Source organism: Protopterus annectens, chromosome 6.part0 (genome assembly GCF_019279795.1).
Source record: "Protopterus annectens isolate FY-2018-M chromosome 6.part0, PAN1.0, whole genome shotgun sequence".
In the NCBI taxonomy this organism is placed as follows: Eukaryota; Metazoa; Chordata; order Ceratodontiformes; family Protopteridae; genus Protopterus; species Protopterus annectens.
The window spans coordinates 161,357,181-161,379,110 of NC_056737.1; the positions used below are offsets into that span (position 1 = coordinate 161,357,181).

Consider the following 21,930-nt stretch of genomic DNA (forward strand, 5'->3'; position numbering starts at 1 on the left):
TTCTCATCATTAGGCAGTCCATCCACATCAGGTCTGGCATAAAGTCAATTATCTCCGCATGGTAAATGCAGTCATCATGTCTTTCTGGATACATTATTTCATCTGTTACATATACTTCTTTAATGGGTCAGCACCAGAATAGTACAGCTGTGTGGAAGATTTTCATAATAGTAGATATCCTACTGATCACTGCTGCAGTATTCCAAACAAGGGGGTTATCACCGCTGATGTCCAGCTGGGCTACCAAAACTTATCCTTCCTAGGTTGTACATCCCACATGTGACCTCAGCTCATAAGTGTAGGGGTATACAGGTGGATGTGTGAGCATAGATCCTCGGACAATCTGTAAGCCAGCAGCCTGAAGACCCCCTGAGAGAGTAGCTAGTCAGCTAGGAGGGGCTAATCATGAAATGGATAGACGCCCCCTCAGTCTAGGGTCTTGCTATGAGAATAAATAAGGGAGAGATAAATAAAGAGAAGATGGCAACCAACTCAGAGGGGAAGGAGGATGGGAAAGAATGTGCAATAGTGATCAGTAGGACATTTACTGTTATGGTAAGCTTCCATACAACTGTACTACATCCTGACAGAAATCACTGTTGAAGTATTCCAAACCAGTGGGTGATTCTTAGAGCTAAAGGAAACATAAGAGGGCTTGGCCCATTGATACAGGAACTCTCCAAGAGGCCAGCAGAGAACTGACTTAGCAGAGGCCACTATGGACCATGAAAGGGCATCAATCTTGTAGTGTTTAGTGAAGGTGTGTACAGAAGACCAAGTGGCAGCTTCTAATATGGCCTGGAGGATGTCACTGCTCTGACTGAGTGAGCACATGGGCATGAGGGGAAGGGTTTGCCATGCAGAGAGTAACAAAAGGAAATGACTTAGAGATCCCACTTGCAATGGTTTATGTGGATACTGGTTAGTCCATTTTGAATCCATGAACAAGAGAAACAGTTGATCAGACTTACAAATAGATTTGGGCTTGTCCAAATAAAACCTCAGCTGTCTGTGAAAATCTAGAGAGAGCAGGATTCTTTCCCCCTGGAACTCTGAAAGCATGGATATTGATGGCTTGGTTGAGAGACAGGCTGTTCATTTCTTTTGACATGAAGGTAGGGTTAGCCTTCAGGGTCACCCTGTCATTGTGAAACATAAGAAAATGATGAATGGCCATGACTGCCTGTAGCTTGAAGACTCTCCAAGCTGAAGTGAAAGACAGAAGCAGAACAGTCTTTCAAATGCAAAATTTGAGATTTGCTGAGGTTGCTGGTTCAAAGAGGGGTGGGTAGAATAAGCTTTTCCAGCAAGAAGTTTAGGTTTCAATGAGGGGGTACAGGATTCCTTGGTGGTCTAAGTTGCAGAACCCCTTTAAGGAATTGTTTAACCTCAGGTCGGGACATAACAGGAGAGCTGAGGGGCAGACAGGCAGAGATGGCCCACAAGTGGGCACTGATGCTGGAATAGGCCAGACTTGTATCCATGAGTTGACACTGGTATTTTAGGATGCAAGATACCTTTGATTTGTTGGGGTCCAGATTACTCCTATGGAACCAAAAAGAAAATCTCTTCCATTTGCTATGTAGGCCTTTCAAGTGGTGTGTTGCATTGCTTCTTGGAGAACCTTAATTATGTCTTCTGAAAACTGGTGCCTGAAAGTAATCAAAGCACTACCATCTGCAAGCTTATGTTTAGGGATGCCTAGTTGGGATGCAGTAATAATCCTTTCTGCTGAGTGATGAGGTCCACCTTGTGTGGCAGTTTGCAGTGTTTGCTAGACGAAAAAAAAAGAGGAAACCAATGCTATATTAACCAAAATGGATTACTAATAAGAGTTTTGTTTTTTTTTTCTTTTTGGATCTTTAGCAGAAAACTTGGAAGGAGAGGAAGTGGAAGGAAGGAATAGATTTCATGTCCACTGAAAACAGAAAAAGAGAAAGAGAAAGCATCTGTCCACCAGGCAGGCGGCAAGAGTTCCTGGTGTAAATGAAGGGAAGTTATTGGTTGCTCTTTGAGGCAAACAGATCTGAGATGACTCCCCCACCCCCAATGGTGAAGGTGTCCAGGAAGACCTGTCTGTACAGGGTCCATTCATGAGGGTCCTCCAAGACCCAACGTAATGTGTCTGCTAACACACTGTCCTGTGATGGGATGTATATAGTGAGCAGGGACATGCTTTTGTGGGTGGCAAGGTCTTAGGCCCTTCGTGCTAGTCTGCACAGTTGGTATGATCTGGCTCCTCCTTACTTGCCTATGTACCACATGACAAATGTGTTGTCTTTGAATACTCAAAGAGGGCCTGGCTTCCAGATATGTGAGAAGACTTCAAGAGCATCCTGCAAATGGCATGTTCTCCCACCTATCCTTGGGTAGAAAATACAGAAGCATGCGCTGCAAGACTTCCAGGCTAGACAACAGTTTCTCACCTTATCCATTAGACTGTTAAACTCTGCTAACGGGAAATAGAAGAAAGACAATTCCTTCACCCCCCCCCCTCCAAATCACCTAGGAATGTATATATCTGCCTGATCAGAAATAGTAATTTCACTGACTTTATACAGTTCATGCAAGTGCAAAACAGATAGTCAATGTTCATCTTGAATGTGTAATTCTAACTGCCTGTTCTTATCTGTACCCTGATAAGAGAAATCCAAGAGAGTGCAACATACGCTGTGCAATATCTATATGTTGTTCTGTCTATTTACAAGTCTTGCTTTTTTGTGATGTCAAATTATTTTTTACTAAAATATTTTTCTGTATATATGTCTTTGCACTGGAAATGAAGCAATGCAATTTTGTTTAGCTATACTGTGGTGTAGACTAAATAACAATAAAGTTTACTTTGACTGATCTCTTTCAGGTTGATGTTCTCCCTTAGAAATTTTGGATGTCCTCTGCCCTGGACTCTGTTGGTGGCTCTCCAGGTTCTCCCAGACCTTGTCTGAGGCACTTGTGCACATTCTGAAATGGGACTAATGGGGAAAAGGAGAGACCTGGGTTGAGCTTCACCTGATCCACCAACCATGAGAGCTCATTCCTGAGGTAAGGAATAAGGGGGATGACAGTATCTAAAGGACGAAAGTGGTGAGACCAGACTGTTTTAATGTATCACTGAATTTTCCTCATATGCAGTCTGGCTAGAGTGAGCACTGGGATAGTATCTACCATGAATCTCAGAGCTCTTAGGATCTCCCTGGCCAGACAATGGTCAAGGGAGGAAAGGTTATGAAAATAAGCTGCAAGATTCTGCACTTTTCTGGAGGCAAATAAGCCTGCATCTTTCTGCTGTCCATTTGGCAGCCCAAAAAACTAGGTCCTGGGTGGGCTGGATGTAGAATTTTTTGTAATTGACAGGGAACCCCAACTGGAGAAGAAAGTTGAGGGTGAACTGGAGATGCTACAGCAGGATCTGTGGTGAGTTAGCCTGGATTAGCAGATGGACTAAGTAGAAAAAAATCTGAATTCCCTGAGTTCAGCAGAATACTATCACTGGTGCTAGGCACTTTATGTAAACTCTTGGGGCTGTGGAAAGCCCAAAAGGTAACGCTATAAAATGAAAGTGAGATGAGCCAGTACAGAACCAGAGGAATGGCCTGCAAGAGGGGCAAACTGTTATATGGAGGTAGGCATCCTTTAGTTCCAAGGATACTAGGTATGTCTGAGGAAGTATGAATGGCAGTGTGTGCAGTGACAGCATTTTGAAACTTGGCACTTTTAAAAAGGTGTTTAACAGAGATAGATCCAGTATGGGTCTCCATTGACCTTCTCTACTTGGAGCTAGGAATAGTTTGGAGTAAAAACCCCATCTTACAAATTCTATGAGCACTAGTTCTACAGTGCCTTGTGCCTGCAATTCTTGAAGTATGGACTTAGTTGCGGGGAGGGGGTAATGCCATTCAGAAGGAATGTTCTTTCCAGGACATGGACTAAGCCTTTTTTATAATCAAAAGCACTCAGTGGCCTGTGGTGATGATCTTTTCCCAGCTTGAGGCTGACTGAGTCAGCCTTTTAGAGAGGGGCAGTGTAGGACTAAGGGGCTGGGGGTGTTGTGTTGTAAATAGTCAAAGAGATCTTCCCCTGAGGGAGGTCTCTGTGGTTTCTCTGTGAATCTCTTTCTGATATCATAAAACACTGATCCAAAAAAAAAACAAAAAAACAAAAAAAAACATCCTGTGAAGGTGACTGGCCGAGGTATCAGATTGGTAATAAAGTGGGATGCTTACAGAGCAGCTTGGATCTTATTTTTTTAATCTCTTTCTGGTAGCCTTCCTTTGTTTTTGAATGGGTCTGGAGTGTTCCTTCTAACAAAAGAAATGTGCTTGGTTAGGTAATTCCTCTGATATGCAGGTACAGAGGCTAACAGAACCTGCCTGCAGTCTTTCATGGTCTTGCTTTGCTCTTATAAGGACTGAAATAAGCTGACAGTTTGTGGACCAAACAAAAGGTCCTTGTATAAAGAAAATCAACAAGTTTGGCTATGAAGTCTTTTGTCATGGGTTAGATATGCAGCCATGCATACCTGAGAATGGCAGAGTCCATACCAGCTGCTCTACAGAAGGCTTCTGCAGCACATAACTACATTTTATAGTGTGTCTGGCTACCGGAATAACTTGATTAAGTAAGGACATTTGCTGTCTGAAATCTGGGCCCTTTGGATCCACTAACCTTGTTTAAGGAGTTGAGTATAGATCACACATACTTGATCGTCTGGCTTTTAAAATTAATAGCACTGAATGCCAAAGTAGAAGAGGTACAAACCTTTTTCTTCACCCATCCATAGCCCTACTATCTTTGTCTGAAGGAAGGGTACTGGTATTTGGAAGAAGTTTTCAAGGTTTATCAGAAGACAGAGATACTACAGGAGGGGAGGTCTGCCACATGATTCTTATACACAAACTTAAGTTCAGCAGGAAATGTATAAAATCTTTGCAGTCTTTGGGGGGGCAGCAGGCTGCAAATCAGGGGTAGCCGAGGGAAACTGGATAGCATCCAAGAAAGCCTCCAAGACTAAAGGGACAGGTGAAGGGGCTGGAGTGCCCACTTCCAAGAGGTGCATTACCTTTTCTGGACCTCTGTAATTTGCCTAGACTCCTACTCAAAATGTTTCATCTTGTTTATAATTCTCTCTCCAAATGAAGATTCTTTATCAGGAAAGTCATGGGAAATGGAGTCTTCATCATCAAAAGGGATTTGGCCAGGGGAGTGTATTTGAGAGAAGTATGCCAGAGAATGTCAGAGACATATCCCTCTTCAAAACAAGATGAATCCACAGTAATTTTTTGGGGTGTGGGAGGAGGAAGACGGGCAGAAAACAAAGAAGGTTTTAGAGCCATAATGGCCTTGAGCATGCCTTGAGAAAAGTCCATGCATTATTCTTGCTAAATGGGAGAGCAGAAGAAACATGATTAGTTTTCTGTTATTTATTTTTTGATGTAAAGTCCACCTGCACCAAGCGGGATGGTTCAGACCCCTGACATACCTCTAGTAACTTATCAGGGATCTCTTCCCTAACTTGAATCTGTGGAATGCCTTTCAGCCCCTCTGAAACTATTATCCGTGGTTCACCATTCTCTATGGAGTTGTTTTTTTCAGTCATAAGGCCCCCCGGCACCATACCAGGGTCTCAGTACAGGGTATCAGAGGTGCAGTTGGATGTGCAGTGAGTTCAGGAACCTGAGTGGGTGTGTTGGGATCATAAAAAGCAGACTTAAGTATCCGGCCTGGACCTTTTGATTTTTTTCTTGAGGGATGGAGTTATGTCTGAGGAAGAGGAATCCACCATTTTGGAATGGGTCAAAACTTCAGACATTGGGTCTCCAAGAAAGTGTTAAGAGACATCTTTGGCACAAAGACTTATCAGACAGAATAGGCCTTGTAGTTGTTTTCCACACCGAGGCAGGAGCGATACTGGATATGCAGATCTTTGTACAGGATTCGCCTTCTGCACTTGCACTTACCCCCCATTGCTGACATCTAATGCAACTATAGCACAATATAAGTAAAGGAAAGTTCCCCAACAGGGCACTTATCTGTCTGTAAAGAAGCTATGGTACCAACAACTTAACAATGATTAATCCAACAGATATGCAACCTGCGTTCAAGCTGGTGTTATGATAATCTGAAGCTCTATGCTTACACATCCGCCTATATACACCTACGCTTACAAGGTGAGGTCACTCATCGGATGTACTGCCTAGGGAAGGTAAAGCTATGGTACTGCATTAGGACATTAGCAGTGATAACCCAATTGTTTGGAATACTACAACAGTGGTTTCAGTCAGGACATCAACCCACTTCCTGTGCTTCAGTACAGCAGGAGGACATTGACAGAAAAGTGGCTGTCGATGATGATAATGCTATAACTCTCATATTCATGACACAGCCTAAAGATGATGGCACACAGTGTGCTGCCAGGGCCCCCTACTTACAGCAGGTATTCAGCTTCACAGGGATTGACACAGGCTCACACACACTCAGCAGAAATGAGAACATGACATTACAGCAGGACAGGGGAGACACCATGAAGTTTGACACACATTTTAAGAGGTCAACTTGCAGACCGTGAAGAAGAGAGTACTGTTATAAAGGTAGCAGCACCCACTGTCACACCTGTACAAATTGGTACCAAGTGAAGACATTTTACCACAGTTAGCTCCTGATACACGTAAAGCCTTGGCTGCCTAGCACCAGATGTGCTGTGGCACAGTTCAAGCACTGATCCGTGCCACCAAGCATCAGGCAAAGATTATTAGGGTACTATAGGGAATATGTCAGGAATTTCACAAGTGGGAATGGTGGATCCTCATGTGAAGTACAGTTGCACACACAGCATCCCTGTCCACCTCCATAAACACACTAGTAGCAATTTACCAGACACACATTGGAAGCACATGGTTCTGTCTGCACACATGGAGGACAAGTAAGCCATACCCCACATGTATCTAAACTAAGTGTTAATGGGATTCCAGGGGATGCAACCCAAAATAAGGCAGAAAGGCCATGTCAGCCTTCCAAAATACACAACAGAACCTCTCAGTCAAGATTTAGATGTTGCAGTACTGTACAAACAATGATTAGAAGTTCCCGTGCATCCAGTAGATCCCAGCAAAGCAGTAATGCAACATCAAACTCATGTGCCAGCGCTTGCTCACAATCTGTGGGGCCATTGCCCACACTATCCTTAGGGGATATCATGTATGACACTGCTAATACACAAGTCCCGTGTCAAAACATACTCATGTGAAGTACATAAATTACATTACTTATTACATCTGAAAAACAATTATGAGAATACCAAAAAAAAAAAATGTTTTTTCCACAGTGCCCAAAGTACTATGGTCACTTGCAGTGAGACCTTTCCTAATAGCTCTGTGCATATCTTACTACACTTTCCTTTGCAATCCTGCCAGTAAAACAAGAACTGCTGCCAGTTAACCCTCAGCAATATACAAATGAGAATGAATTAGCTTTCGGAAACAAATCTGACTTGAACAAAAAATGTCTAATATACAGTGGCAATTGCAATGCACCACACAGCATAGCCAACATATACACAGGGGACACGTTTGAAATAATTTACAAAACAAATCTGAGTATGAAACCCTCTGTATATTCCAAGCAGTCACTATACACACCTGTGATCTTCTTCAGTGTTACATATGAAAAACAGTTAATGTGACATCACACACAGGCACGCACGCGCACACACACACACACACACACACACACACACACACACACACACACACACACACACACACACACACACACACCAAGGAAAACCAAAAGGAAAACTGCTTTCTTTAATTGTCATTTGAAGCAAGGATTCTCTCAGTCACACTGTTAAGTGGAGCATTCAGATCTTCTGAATGGTGCATTTTTTGCACTAATGCATGTGCCTGCATTCCTTCTCACTGACTTCTTTACGTCCATATATTTTAATTTCTTTTATCTTAATTTTGATTGTTCACAGATACTAAAGCCACCATCTTTAGTCAAGAAGGCAGCAAGGTAGCAACCTGTCATCATGAAGAGCAAAGAAATGACTTCCAGGCACACAACTGTCATATTTCTACTGCAGTATTCTTATAAACCAGACAATCTTAAAATTATTTTCAACATCTGAAAAGTTGTAGAAAAATATATTTCTACTTACCCATTGGCATAGAAATTTGGAAATAATTTAAACTATACACTTCAGATTAAAGTATAGCACTCAGAGCTTTATCTGATATGCCATATCTTGGCATGGTTTGAAGTAGTGAGGTGAAATGGCCTCCCTGCAGTTTTGATGGTCAGTCACTGCTCTTAGGTGCAGTGATATATGGTTATACTACTGGTGGATGAAGTTAGAACTCTCAAGCTTCAAATACTTGAGCTTCAATTCACCAACAACTGGAGTTCCTCCACAGGAAATCACTGTCTGTGAGCTGTGCCAGAAATAATTCCTTTTTTCAGGGAATTTCCCCCTTTCTCAAGCTGGGATATATAATTTTGGGGGGTGCAGGGAAGCTTGTTCCCCTGCAAAAAAACTTAAAAAAACAAATTTTTCTACAAGATGTTTGGGATTTTAGGAACTTATGTGAACAGTAACCTAATGTTCGACAAGCATTTGTCCATTCTTATAAAAATGTCCTTCTATACTGCACAGCTTATACAACAAAGGGATTTTGTCTAGATCTAGGGATGTCACTGTTCCCCTTTACTCAGTTCTCATTAGGCTAATAACTAGGTATATTGCCCCTTTTGACATATATCTGTCCACACACATGCAATAACTGGAACGCCCAAAGTATAAACCCTTATGTCTGTCACCTGCTGGATAGCCAGATGACTCACAGAAATGACCCAGAAAGTTAGAGTTGGGGGCTCCACCTTTACAAATTGAACAGTCACAAGTTTAATCTCTCAGGGATCGGTCCTATGACCACTTCTTTTTGGCATTTACTTCTCTGAAGTCAAGGCCAATGTTAATGCCCTCTGCCTCACTAAATTTGTATATGACTGGCCAATGTTAATGCCCTCTGCCTCACTAAATTTGTATATGACTGCAAATTAGGTGAAGTCAAAGAATCTGCTACCAACACAAATGTTCTCTAGGAAGGGCTGATACAAACAAATAACTGGCGTCAGAGGCATGGACTAAAACTAAATACCAAGAAATGCATAACAGTATCCTTCAGGAAGTTATCCACCCCCGGTAACTATCATACTGACAACACACTCTTAAGACCTGACCCAGGAGTAAAGGACTTAGGGACACAAACAGACAGTAATCTGGGCTTTGACCATCACGTGCCTACAGCAATAAGGAAATTATTCTATGTTGTGCAACTTATAATCAAAGGTATGGCATCTAGGTCCATGGAGGTCATTGTTCCACTGTATCATGCATTCATTAGACCTATTATTGAGTACAATGCCTCCTTTGTTATGTACCTAACCAGGCATATCCAACAATTGGAATATCAGCAGAGGTTCTTCCATAAAAAATACAGGACATAAGTAACTGCCCTGTGTAGACCACCTCAAGGCCCTATCCCTGTATTCTGTCAACCAACAGGCTGTTGAGGGGAGATAAATGGCTGGCAGCATTGTTAGACACCACCCTAATGAACCTGCATATCCGCAAAGCAAACAGCACCAGAATTACCCATTCTAAAGATTTAAAAATTATGATATAAACAGGCCCTGCTGGACAGACAGGTATGTAACCTAGAGACTACTTCTTCTCTGGAACAGGCTCCCATACATAGGTTCATAGGTGTCTTCATAGGTGTGTACTAGGCTAATGGCCCTGGAGAATATATAAGCCTAGCCCAAGAAGATTACCTGGCATCATGCCATCCAAAGTTAGTTCCCAGTGCCCCTGTTAAGCAAAGCCACTGAAGTGATCCCCAGTGTGAGCTTCCTATTGCCCATCCACTCGTCAAGATTTCTCTTAAAAAGGGCCAGTGAAGTGCTACGCTTGACGTGAATGGGAAGTTTGTTCCAGAGTATAGGAAATCTTTGGGTTAGGAACTTGTCCCTCCAGCATGTTCTGTTTATTGTGGTAATGAGGTTTAGATCCCTGGAGCATGTGGCACAGAGGGATTGGGATTTCTTTAGGTGTAGCATATCTAGCAGCACTGGGTCAGATTTGGGTTTGTAGCTCAAGCAGAGATTGCCTCTAACTAGGCGATAAGCGACAGAGTATAGCTGGAGTTTTCTGAGTCTGTCCATATAGGGCATGTGTCTAAGGCCTAGGATCCTCTTAGTGAGGTATTTTTGTGGCCTTTCCAGGTGTTGTAGGTGTCTAGTGAGGTACATAACAAATGGGGCATTGTATTCTATAATAGGTTTAATGAGGGATGAGTAGAGAGGGATTATGACCTCTTTCTTCCTGGATGGGAAACCTTTTGTAATGAGATGTGCCACATAGAAGGACTTTCTGACTACAGTGGCAATGTGGCTATCAAAGGAGAGGTTGCTGTCAACCTCTGTCCCCAGGTCTCTTATCACACCTTCAGTGTTTAGTGGACTACCGCCTATGTGGTAGTTCATGGGCACCAAATTTTTCTCAAAGGGAATGACAATGCACTTGCTGGCATTGAGCTTAAGGCCATGGTTCTGGCACCAGTCACTGGTGTCAGTGAGGCCTTTTTGTAAAATGTCTACATCAGTTGGAGAATCAATAATTGCTCCCAGTTTGCAATCATCTGCGAACTTGGTCAGCCAGAGTCCCTTTGTGTTGGCTTGAACTTTAGAGAAGTAGATGCCAAATAGGAGATGACCTAGGACTGACCCTGTGGGACACCACTTGTAACTGGTCAATAGTCAGATTTGGAATCCACTACTTTCACAGTGTGGTTCTGTCAGTGAGCCAGTTGGCAATCCTTCTTATGATATAGAGGTTTATGCCGAGTTTAGTGAGTCGATCTATGATTCCTGAGTGAGAGATGGTGTCGAAGGCCTTGGCAAGATGTAGGTAGGCTGTGTGAACTACCTTACCCTCATCGACAGCTCTGGTGACAGACTCAAAGAAGTCTATCAGGTTGAGCAGGCATGATCTACCTTTCACAAACCCAAACTGCGTGGGATCCAGAGTTCGGAGATTCCCTATGTCCTTATTTATAAGGTCCATAATGATGCGCTTCATAGCCTTACATATCAGACTCGTCAGACTAATGGGGTGGCAGTTCCCAGGGTCTGTAGTCACTCCCCCTTTGTGGTGTGGGATGACTGTAGCAGTGCACCATTCAGTAGGAACAAAGCCTGAAATGAGGCTGTGATTGAACAGGGTACTCAGGTGTGGCAGCAGTTCGCTTTGTAATTCATGCAGAACACAGCCAGGGATATTATCAGTTCCCATGGAAGCTGTATTCTTAGCTTTGGACAGTGCGATTTTTACATATGTAGCTGTGATAATGGGGACTTGGCATTCCTCAGGTATTGTGATAGGCCCTTTAGGGGGTGAAAGGGGGGTAAAGTTCGCACTGAACCTGTCGGCCAATACGTTGGCAATATCAGTTGGTTCTGTACATGTATTGCCATTGTGCTGTAACTCAGAGCAGATCTGAGTATTGCCATGTAGATTCTTGACATAACTATAGAATGCCTTGTGGTTGTCTTTAGAATCTGCAGCAATTTTGATTTCGTATCTAGCTTTAGAGGATTTAATGATGGATCTCAGCTTTTTGCTGAGGCTAACAAGGGAATTTTTCCAGTCTTGGGAATTCACCCTTTTTTGCAACAGTTTTTTCCTTCAGTTGTAGAGTTTGTTTATGGCGGGGGCCCACCAGATTGGCTTCCTTTTTTTGTAGGAGAGCATCTTGGTTCTATTTGGTATGGCCCGTTCCATGCACTTGTGTATGTGCTCATACAGTGCATTGGTGTATGATTCAGCAGTCATGCATCTATTTTCCATTTGCATGGGTGTCATGAAGTTAGCCACCTCTGTTTTTAGAAGCCCAAAACTGGCTTTGGAGAAGTTTTTTACTGTGGTTTCCTTTAGAGGGGGGTGGGGGGTGTGTAGATATCCATGGTGATTAGCTTGTGGTTAGATCTGACCAGAGAGGAGTTGATTACTGGTGTCGAGTAACGGTCGCCCATGTTAGTAATGACCAGGTCAAGGATATTTCTACCCCTGGTAAGGGTAAGAATGAGTTGGTCCAGGGCATTGAAATTAATGAATTCCAGAAAACGTTGAGCAAGTGTGTTGGTACATGAGTAATTTTCCCAGTTAATGGAGGGGTAGTTAAAGTCTCTCAGTATAAGGGTATTGGATTGTACCCTAATATTTTCCAGTGTGTTTAGGAATGTGGGAGAGAGTCTTGTGACATGGTGGGAGATCTATAGCAGGCTACAACCTGGATTGCAGTTTTGCCCAGTGTTAGTTGTACCTGATGTATCTCTGATGCGTTATGTTGGGCTACTAGTCCAGAGGTGTGCATATCCTTTATGAATATGGAGACACCACCACCTTTAGTGCTTCGGTCCAGGATTAGGGGCCAAAAGGTGTGGTATGAATTATAGCCTGGTAGTGCTGGGGTGCTCTCCAGAGCCTTGAACCAGGTCTCGGTCACTGCACAGATGTCGATGTTCTCCATTTTAAGAAGTGCTTCGAGCGAGTGCATTTTGAGATTTAGACTTTTAGCGTTAAGTAGCATAACCCTCAGATTTAATTTGCTTGTAGCTGTTATGGTGGTAATTTTGTCTTCAAGACATTGCCTAAAAAAGGCACTATAGGGGTAGCAAGAGCCTTGGCCAGTATCCGGAATCCCTGGGGTGACAGGTGCAGGCCATCTCTGGTGAAGCATCGAGGTCTGTCGATCATGTCATCCCAGGCAGACAGATATTGGATCCCCTTAGAATGACACCAGAAACTTAGCCAGTTGTTGAAGTCAATCATTTTCTGCTTGTACTGTGGTATAATTCTGGGTGACGGTAGGATGCTACTCAGAGTTAGGGTCATACCTGCCTGGGCTACAAGATCCAAGAGTTCCTCTATGTCTCTTTTCATGTAGTCCAGGGAGGTCATTCACACCAACATGAACAATGACAGAGTCACATTTGTACCTGTTGTGGAGTGACCTAAGTGCGTGCAATATGTGGCGGATCCTGGCACCCTACAGGCAGATGACCGTAACTTTCTCCTTATTCAACCTAGTGAGTGGGACATCAGTGTGCCTTATTATTGAGTCACCTATGACTAGTGTATTGGGTAAGTTGTTTTGCCTTATGGGCTTTGGTTGAGTGGCACACTGTTTTTGTGAGCTATGTGTCTCATGGTTTGTGCTGGGATGTGGTGGTTGTTTGCGTTTCTGCCTCAGAGGTCTCTGTTGCTTGGGCAGATTTTTATTGAGAGCCTCCGTGAAAGCAGGTGTGTGTGTTTTGTGTTACTATGTGAGGGTTGTGGTGGTGTAAGTTCTGGAGGGCTATGTGCTGAATGTGGTGTGGTGCAGGTGTTAACATTCTCCTCTTGACTGGCTAATCCAGTCTTGGCTGGAGAGTGAAGCAGAGTTCCTCCCTAACCCTATTCAAATGTAACTTGGGCAACTGGATGGGGAACAGGAAATGTATCCCTGGTTTGGCACCTATGTCTATAATGGACACAGGTATCCTGTGAATGTTTTATCTCCTAGGCACCTGCTTGTAAATGTTTCATCTCCCAAGCCCCCGCTTACATTTATCAGTGGTATCAGAACTTGTCAGAGATTTGGGATGCATGCCTAGGCTTACAAATGTCCTAGTGGTCATTAGCCTAGTAACACACACACTCCTATGAACCTATAAACAACATGTCCTATATGGACTGACTCAAAGTCCTGTCAATATATTAAGTATCATACAGACTGCTAAGAGGTAACCTGTGTCTGGCATATAAAGCTTTGTCTGACCCGATACTGATGTACTTACTGCACATCAGCAAGTCAAATGGTAGCATAAATAATAGACCTCTTTGCAACATCAATAGAATGCTTTGCAGGGACAGGTATATTTTGCATAGGGCACCACTGCTCTGAAACATAAAACAAAGTTCATTCATGCCCACATTCAAGTGCAACTTGGATCTATGGATGGCAAAATGAAAATTTACTCCAGGACTGCCCCATGTACCACTAACGGACAGAAGCAGCTCCTAGATGTTTTATGCCATGAGTGGGTCTCCTCATATTACCTTTAGTATGTTGATTAGGGGAAATACATAATTATTGACCATGGGATGGGTAAGGCCAGTCTCTAACCAAATGGGATATGTCAATTTGAGCACAAAAAGGGAAACTGGCTAGACTTAAAAAGGTCCGCAAGGGCAGTTAGCCTAGTACTTAACAGATGAACCTATAACATGTTTTTGGTGAATGCAGTTCAGGGATTTCAGTCCTTGGTGCATTCACTTTCATCCACTCATAGTAGAAGAATGGTAGACATCTCAGACAGCCAGTAGGATTCCTGTAGGATGAAGCTATGCATGGTTAGGAAAATCTGAACTACATGGCATGTCTTCTTTACAAGGCTAGTACCATTATGGCATGAAAAAATAGTGAAATAATATTCCCATATGTCTAACTAACTGAGTTCTTTGATAATGCCTGCAAACTCCAGGCCATTATTTTCTAAATAATATAGCTCATTTTATTTTGGTCGCTGCCTTTGCCAATAACTCCATAAGAGTATATCCAATAACTTTAGGAGACTTGAGATTAATTCTCTGTATATATCAAGATGGATGGATGCAGAGATGGCTTAGTAGAAGAATATTAAAAATTCTTTGCTGTACTACATCTGAGCTGTGGAAACAGTGTTATTTTTTCAAGGGTCTTTGCTGGGGCTGATTGTGACTGCCAACCTGAAGATACACTTGGAACATCTATGTAAGCTTTTAAAGGGCAAACTAAGTGCTCGACATTTCTAAATATCTATTCTGACCTTTTCATCAGAATAAAGAGTAAAAAAAAATAAAGGGTCAAAGAGCTAGAGTGTCAGATGGTACTGCCGTTATGTAGCTTATTAAGTATGTCTAGATACAGTGTCATGTTCTCTTCAATACTTAAAGTTAGAAGTTTTGCCAATAAAATATAAGGGCAAGTGCCATTTTTCTTGTGACCCCCTGCACACACACACACAGGAAAGAATTTCCAGATCAGAACAATCATGCAAAAAGATTCTGTTTGAAATGCTTTCTCTCCCTCTCTATAGCCACTAACAGGCAGATGATTTTCTACATCTTCCAGTCACCAAACACTGCAAGGTGGAAGGTGTAGGAAGTGAGCACAGTACCCATGAGCTCATACTGGCATGTTTAATATTCCCATGTCAATGATACAGATCAATGTATTAAATGGAAAATATCTAGTGATGAACCAGAAACATACCTCTCAACTTCACAGTGCAAGAATTCCAGATAAAGCTAAAAACAATAGGGGGATGAAAGTCTAAAATCAGAGACATGTTTTTAATACTGCTCTTATAAAACAGAAAGTTGCTATAATAATAGGTTTTCTATTAGCATGTATTTTCTGAAGGATGTGAAGTCTGAAACTCAAATATCTGCCCTAGAACACTTCTTTCTTAGTTGTATCAGTTGTAAGAACTTTGAGAGAATGTAACATCCAATTATGTGGCTATACAGTTTATATGATATTCAACAACTAGAACCTACACAGAAGGACTCAATTATTTAAAATTTACACTACCTTTAACAAATAAAATCCCATGACAGTTAGTCTTTGCATGAACTGCAGAGTAATAAATTGTGACTTATACGCCCAGTTAAACTGAGTTTCATCTGCTGTTTTCCCTCAAACTTTTTTTATTTTCAATTAAAATAAAATTTACATAATATTTTTAAATATAATTTTAAACAACTTTTTACAATAGCCTGACTTTCAATTATATACATTTTATGTTATTAAATATAGAATTAACAGATCAGTTATCAGAGATACAATATCGATTACTGCAGAGTGTCCAACAAAAAGATAACTTTCTTCCAAGGATTATTTACCAATGGCCTAGGATAGATTTGTAGTTCTTTGATTTTTATTTCCATCGATGCAGTTGTCTTCAGTAAAGTGTAGAATTCTTCCAAGGTCAGGGGTGTATTTGAATTCCACCTTCTGTTTGGCATTTCCTAGATATAGCAAGTATTGTCCATAACAAATACATATTTGTCTTATTCAGGTAGGGACCTTCATTTACATTTAGTATAGTCAATGCTTTAGTTAAGGTAAAGGATTAATTAAATAAAGCTTGTAAAAAATGACTGATTCTATTCCAATAAGATTTAATTTTATTACATTCATAAAAAATATGAATCCAGTCTGTTTGATTTGACTTTTCACACCTCCAGCAAAAAACATTTGTAGTAGTACTGATCTTTTTAATTCTATCCGGTGTTAAAAATGCTCTATGTAAGTATTTCCAGTTAAATATTTTTCAGTACTGTGTGTTAGAGGTGTAATTAACTGATAGTAAGATGTTAGTTTTAATTTCTTCTGTTAACTGCAATGACTGACCTTTTGTTAAGAACTGCCAGTATGATGGTTTGGGAATTGTTTTATATGTTATTAACTCTTTATATAGATTTGAAATGGAATATTTCTTTTCACAACTATTATATATAAATTCATACAGAAAACTTATTAGATTTGGAATATCTTTAAATGAGGAATTATTCATTAATCTGCATAAATCTTGAGTGTACATTAAAATGCTTTGTAAGGTTAACCAGTCCTGTGTTGGAATATTGTAAGCAGTTTTTATCATATGTATACCTAAAACATTTAATTTATTTACACATTGAAACCAGCATAATAATCCATTTTATTCCCAGGAGGTTATTGTGTCCCTATATATTAAGTGAGGAAAGTTCTTAGTGATGGTAAATGGGAATAAAAGGTCAAACCAAAGTTTTAGATCTATGTTTGCATTGATATGTTTCCTAAAGGAATTGATGTAATGATTAATCAGTATTGTTTAAGGTTTTGTTATATTATATTGTATACTTATGCATAGTATGTACCAGGGTTTGTTTGATTTGTCTATTATTAAAATTTTTTAAACAGATTAAATTCATTTGTTAATACAGCCGTTGTTAATTCTTTCCAGTTGGCAAAATAATTTGGGTTTATCCAGCCTATTGTAGTTTTAAGCACAGATGCTTTTATATATGTTTCTATTTCTGGTAAGTTCAATCCTCCTTGTTTCCAGGGTCTAATATGACGAGTTAGAGATACTCTATTCTTTTTGGGATACCATAAAAATTTTATTAACCATGAGTTTATTTCTTTAAGAATGTATCTTTCAGGAATTAACTGTATTGCTAATGATACATATAGTATTTTTGGCAAGAAGACCATTTTTATTAATTGCAATATGTCTTCAAAAGATAATATAATTTTGTTTCACTTTTCTATATATATTTTTGTTTCAATAATGTTTTTATAATTTATTAATATTGTTTTGTTTATATTTGTGCATAATACTATTCCTAAATAATTTAGTATAAGTTCTCATCTGCTGTTTTCTAGAACAAAATCCAATGGTATACACTTTGAGATATGTAGGAATATTACTTTAAAGGAATTAGGTATCTAGTATGGAACAAGCTTCCTAAATCATTTGACTTACTCAAACATAATCTCCAAAGTTATTCTGGCCTCTCTAAAGTTACCTTGGTAGATATGACATCTAAGTTTCTTACAGTTTGCTTTCAAACACTGCAAGCTTTTGGTAGCCATGGATATCTGTTGCTATGCATGAAACTAATCAGATGTCTGCAGAATCTGTATCTGGTCACAAATCCACAGGTAAGAATCAGAGATAAATACTGAGCCTTGAAACAACTGTCTATGATGTATAATTATCCTTTCCTTTAAAACAACTATATTAAAAACCTATAAAATGACAATCTTTTACCACAGTATAGCCGGTTGTACTAAAGAGCAATAAGGAAGCATATAAAAAACTTACTGCATGTGCTCCTTGCACTGTTCTCACCAGATTTATCCCTTTCCATACATATATGTCGCCATTAAGAGCACCAGAATACGTGATTTCATCCCTTGCACACGCCAAGCACAAGATTGTCTGAAGATCACCAGTCTTACCAAACACGCCTCGTTTTGGTGTTAAGGCATTTCCACATAAATTCCAAAACTGCAACAGAAAAAATTTAACCATTAAAAGTTTCATACCAGAAAAGTCAGTCTTTGCAAACTGCACTCCAGAAGAGTTGCCTTTAGTAAATACTAAGACAAAGAATATTAACCTTTAAAATGAGCTAATATGTCAAAAAAGTAATGAATATGCGTAAAAAGTATTAATTACCTGTGTGTTATTACATAACATGGAAAATGTGCATTCCAGTGTCTGCATAAGACTCAGATGTAATTTTAAATGTTATTAGCCTCACTTTATTTTCCTGATGTCTAAAGGCTACTGTAGAAAAAAAAATAACCATTTACTATAGTAATGCTACTTCTTTCAAAAGAATGTCTCCATATACTTACCTATGGTATTTAGGGAACTTGAGTTAGGATGCCTTACTGACACTGTTTATACCAATTTTGTTAAAGAATTAGCAACTAAGATGCAATCAGATACTGCCACCCTGCAGGAACTTGAATTTCACAAGTCAGGTTCAATTTTAAAAGCAGTGGATGAGGGCATAGACATCATACATATTTCAAAATAATCAAAGACAAAATAAACAATGACAAATCAAACTCTGAGGTATACTATATACAAATGACAAAATACACAAAGGAGGTATATTCCATTTATTTTGCTAATGAGTTCCAGTAACACTAAAGCACATTCACATACCTTGTGAAGTTGGATTTTTAGCATGATTGCATAATTAAAGAATTATGGGTCATTATGCTTTTTTAGCCATTGTTATTACAGTATTATTGTCAGAGGTAATGTACAATCTCCCATGAGGCTTTGAAAAAGACAGATTTGTAAAGAAGTGACACAATGCGTAAGTTTTTTTTTTTTTTTGAGAACCATGACAGAGAAGCTAGTGGTATCAAGTTCTAACCTAGAGAATAATGTAAACTTGCAAAACATAGAGTATAATTCGGCAAAAATCGGCTAGAATAACTTTAACTATCCATCTTTGTAACACAAGGGTGATTAGATTGCCATTTCCCAGGTGCCAGTCAGAAGTGTCTGTATCCATCCATCCATCCTCAACCTCTTTATCCTATTTTCCCAATTTCTAGCTGCTAGTCAGAAGTGATTGCATCTATTTTCCTGCAGTCTCTCCATGACTGGTTCATTTCTAGCAGCCAGAGGAACATTTCGAAGCACACAAATGGCATACTTACCTGTTGAGACAATACTGAGGGGAGCAAAGAATTGCACAGCAGTGAAGAGATGGCCTGCAGTAAGACAAGTGTATTTACAAGGTACTGTTAGCTGACATTTCTCATTTAACGAGTGGTTTACAAAATAGTTTCTACTTTTAATACTTTTTTATTGTTCTTGGGTTTCTTTATTTAAAGTGCATGGTAAACTAAATGTATTGTCATGCAGGGTACACAAGTTAAATACTGTTTCATTTTGATCATTTGATTTTAATATTCGTACAACTGCTTTTACAATAAAAAAGCATATTTACAAAACAATTATGGTCAGTAAGACCTAATCAAATTAAACTCTTCCCAATTTACTGATGACTATGCCCTGCTTTTATTCCCCTTACAAAATTACATTAATGTAATTAAATATATGTGACCACACACTATACATAATTTCACTTTTAAAGCACTTAAAATGATAAATATGTCATAGACAGTACAAACTGCAATATGTTCATCAAAGACTCTCTGTGTATACTAACTCAAACAAATTTACCACAACTGGGGAAAGGGAAAAGTTCATGGTTCATAAACTCTGGGATCTAAGACAAAATGAAGCCAGGTATGTAAACTCCTAAGGCAAGAGAGTGATGTGGTAACCAACAACTCAGCTTAATTTGGTTTGCCCATTATAACAAAGACAAGATTGCTCTCATATGGCTTTGTAAGAATGTAGTAACTGTAACCTGCCTACTAGTTATCCAAAAGAAGTGATATTATGACTATGGCCAAAACATGTTACAGGACCAATATGGCACAATGACAGTCCTTTATTGAAGTGAACAATGTGATGCAGTCTACTTTTCTGGATGTGCACTAGGTCATGGATGGGTCCTTCTAATATCCTCTCAGTTATAGGGAAAAACACTTATTCAGGAACATTTTACCCTTATACCACAGTACCAAATAACTTTTAACCAGTGGCTAAGAACATTGTGCGAAGTACACTGACCAGACGGCTTAAGTTCATAAATTCATAGGTTGGTACTAGGCTATTGGCCCTAGGGCCTATACAAGCCTAGCCATAACAATTCCCTGGATATGTCTTCCCACAATATTTACTTCCCTGGATCCCTGTCTAGCAGGGCGACTGACGTGATCCCTGGGGTGAATTTCCTATCTCCCATCCAATCGTCAAGGTTCCTTTTGAAGAGGGCCAAGGAGGCACTCTGCTTGACATGTATGGGCAGACTATTCCAGAGTATGGGGAGTCTCTGGGTCAAGAACCTATCCCTCCAGCATGTTTTGTTCATTGTGATGACAAGGTTTAGATCCCTGGAGCGTGTGGCTCTGAGGGATTGGAATTTCTTTAAGTGCAGCATGTCCAACAGCTCAGGGTTTGAAATGGCCTTGTATGTTAAGCAGAGATCATCTCTGAGTAGACGATTATGCCACAGAGTATAGCTGGAGTTTTTTTAGATGGTCAGCATACGGCATCTGCTTTAGGCCCATGATTCTTTTAGTGAGGTATTTCTGCGGCCTTTCCAGCTGTTGCAGATGTCTTGCGAGGTACATACCAAATGGGGCATTGTACTCTATAATGGGTCTAATGCAGGATGAGTACAATGGGACAATGACCTCCTTTTTTCTGGATGAAAAGCCCCTAGTGATGAGGTGTGCCACATACAAGGATTTCCTGACTGTTGTGGCGATGTGGTTATCGAAGGTGAGACCACTGTCCACCTGTATCCCTAAGTCTCTCATCACACTTTCGGTGTTTAGTGTACTGCCACCTATGTGGTTATTCATGGGTACATGGTTTTTCCCAAAGGGGATAACTATACATTTCTTAGCATTAAGCTTGAGCCCATGGCTCTGGCACCAAGCATCTGTTTCTGCAACGCCCTTTTGTAGAATATCCACATCATTTGGGGATTCAATAATGGCTCCCAGTTTGCAGTCATCTGGGAACTTTGTTAGCCAGAGTCCCTTAGTGTTGGCCTGTACTTCAGAGAAGTAGATGCCAAACAAGAGCGGTCCCAGGACTGAACCCTGAGGTACTCCACTTGTCACTTGTCTGGAGCTGGATTTGGAGTTGGCTACTTTTACAGCCTGGATTCTGTCAGTAAGCCAGTTGGCAACCAATCAAGTGACGTAGGGATTTATGCCCAGCTTAGTAAGTTTATCTATGATTCCAGAGTGGGGCGAGGTCCAGATAGGATGTGTGGACCACCTTACTCTCATCCACAGCTCTGAAGACCGATTCGAAGAAGTCAATCAAGTTCAGGTGACAATATCGGCCTTTCACGAACCCAAACTGGGTGGGGTCCAGTGTTGGAAGGTTGCCAATGTCTTTGAAGTTCCATGATAATGCGTTCCATGCCTTTGCAGATCAGGCTCGTCAGACTGATGGGAAGGTGGATCCCCCCTTGTGGAGTGGGATAACTGTAGCTGTGCATCACTCAGTGGGCACGAAGCCTGAAGTGAGGCTATGTTTAACATGACACTTAGGTGAGGTGCCAGTTCATTTTGTAGTTCATGTAGTACACAGCCTGGGATATCATCTGGTCCCATGGATGCTGTAGTATTAGCTTTGGAGAGTGTAGATTCTACTGGTGTGGCCGTGATTACTGGAATTTGGCAA

At 40.5% G+C, this 21,930-nt stretch overlaps 1 protein-coding gene across 1 annotated transcript in view; it reads right to left on the minus strand.

Annotated features, from left to right (window-relative positions):
- Positions 1 to 21,930, minus strand: part of LOC122803780 (echinoderm microtubule-associated protein-like 5) — a 3,919,718-nt gene that overhangs the window by 3,049,405 nt on the left and 848,383 nt on the right. Inside the window, exon 5 of the mRNA XM_044073467.1 lies at positions 17,953 to 18,138. Within this exon, the coding sequence (XP_043929402.1) occupies positions 17,953 to 18,138 (186 nt within the window). The remainder of the gene's footprint in view (positions 1 to 17,952; positions 18,139 to 21,930) is intronic.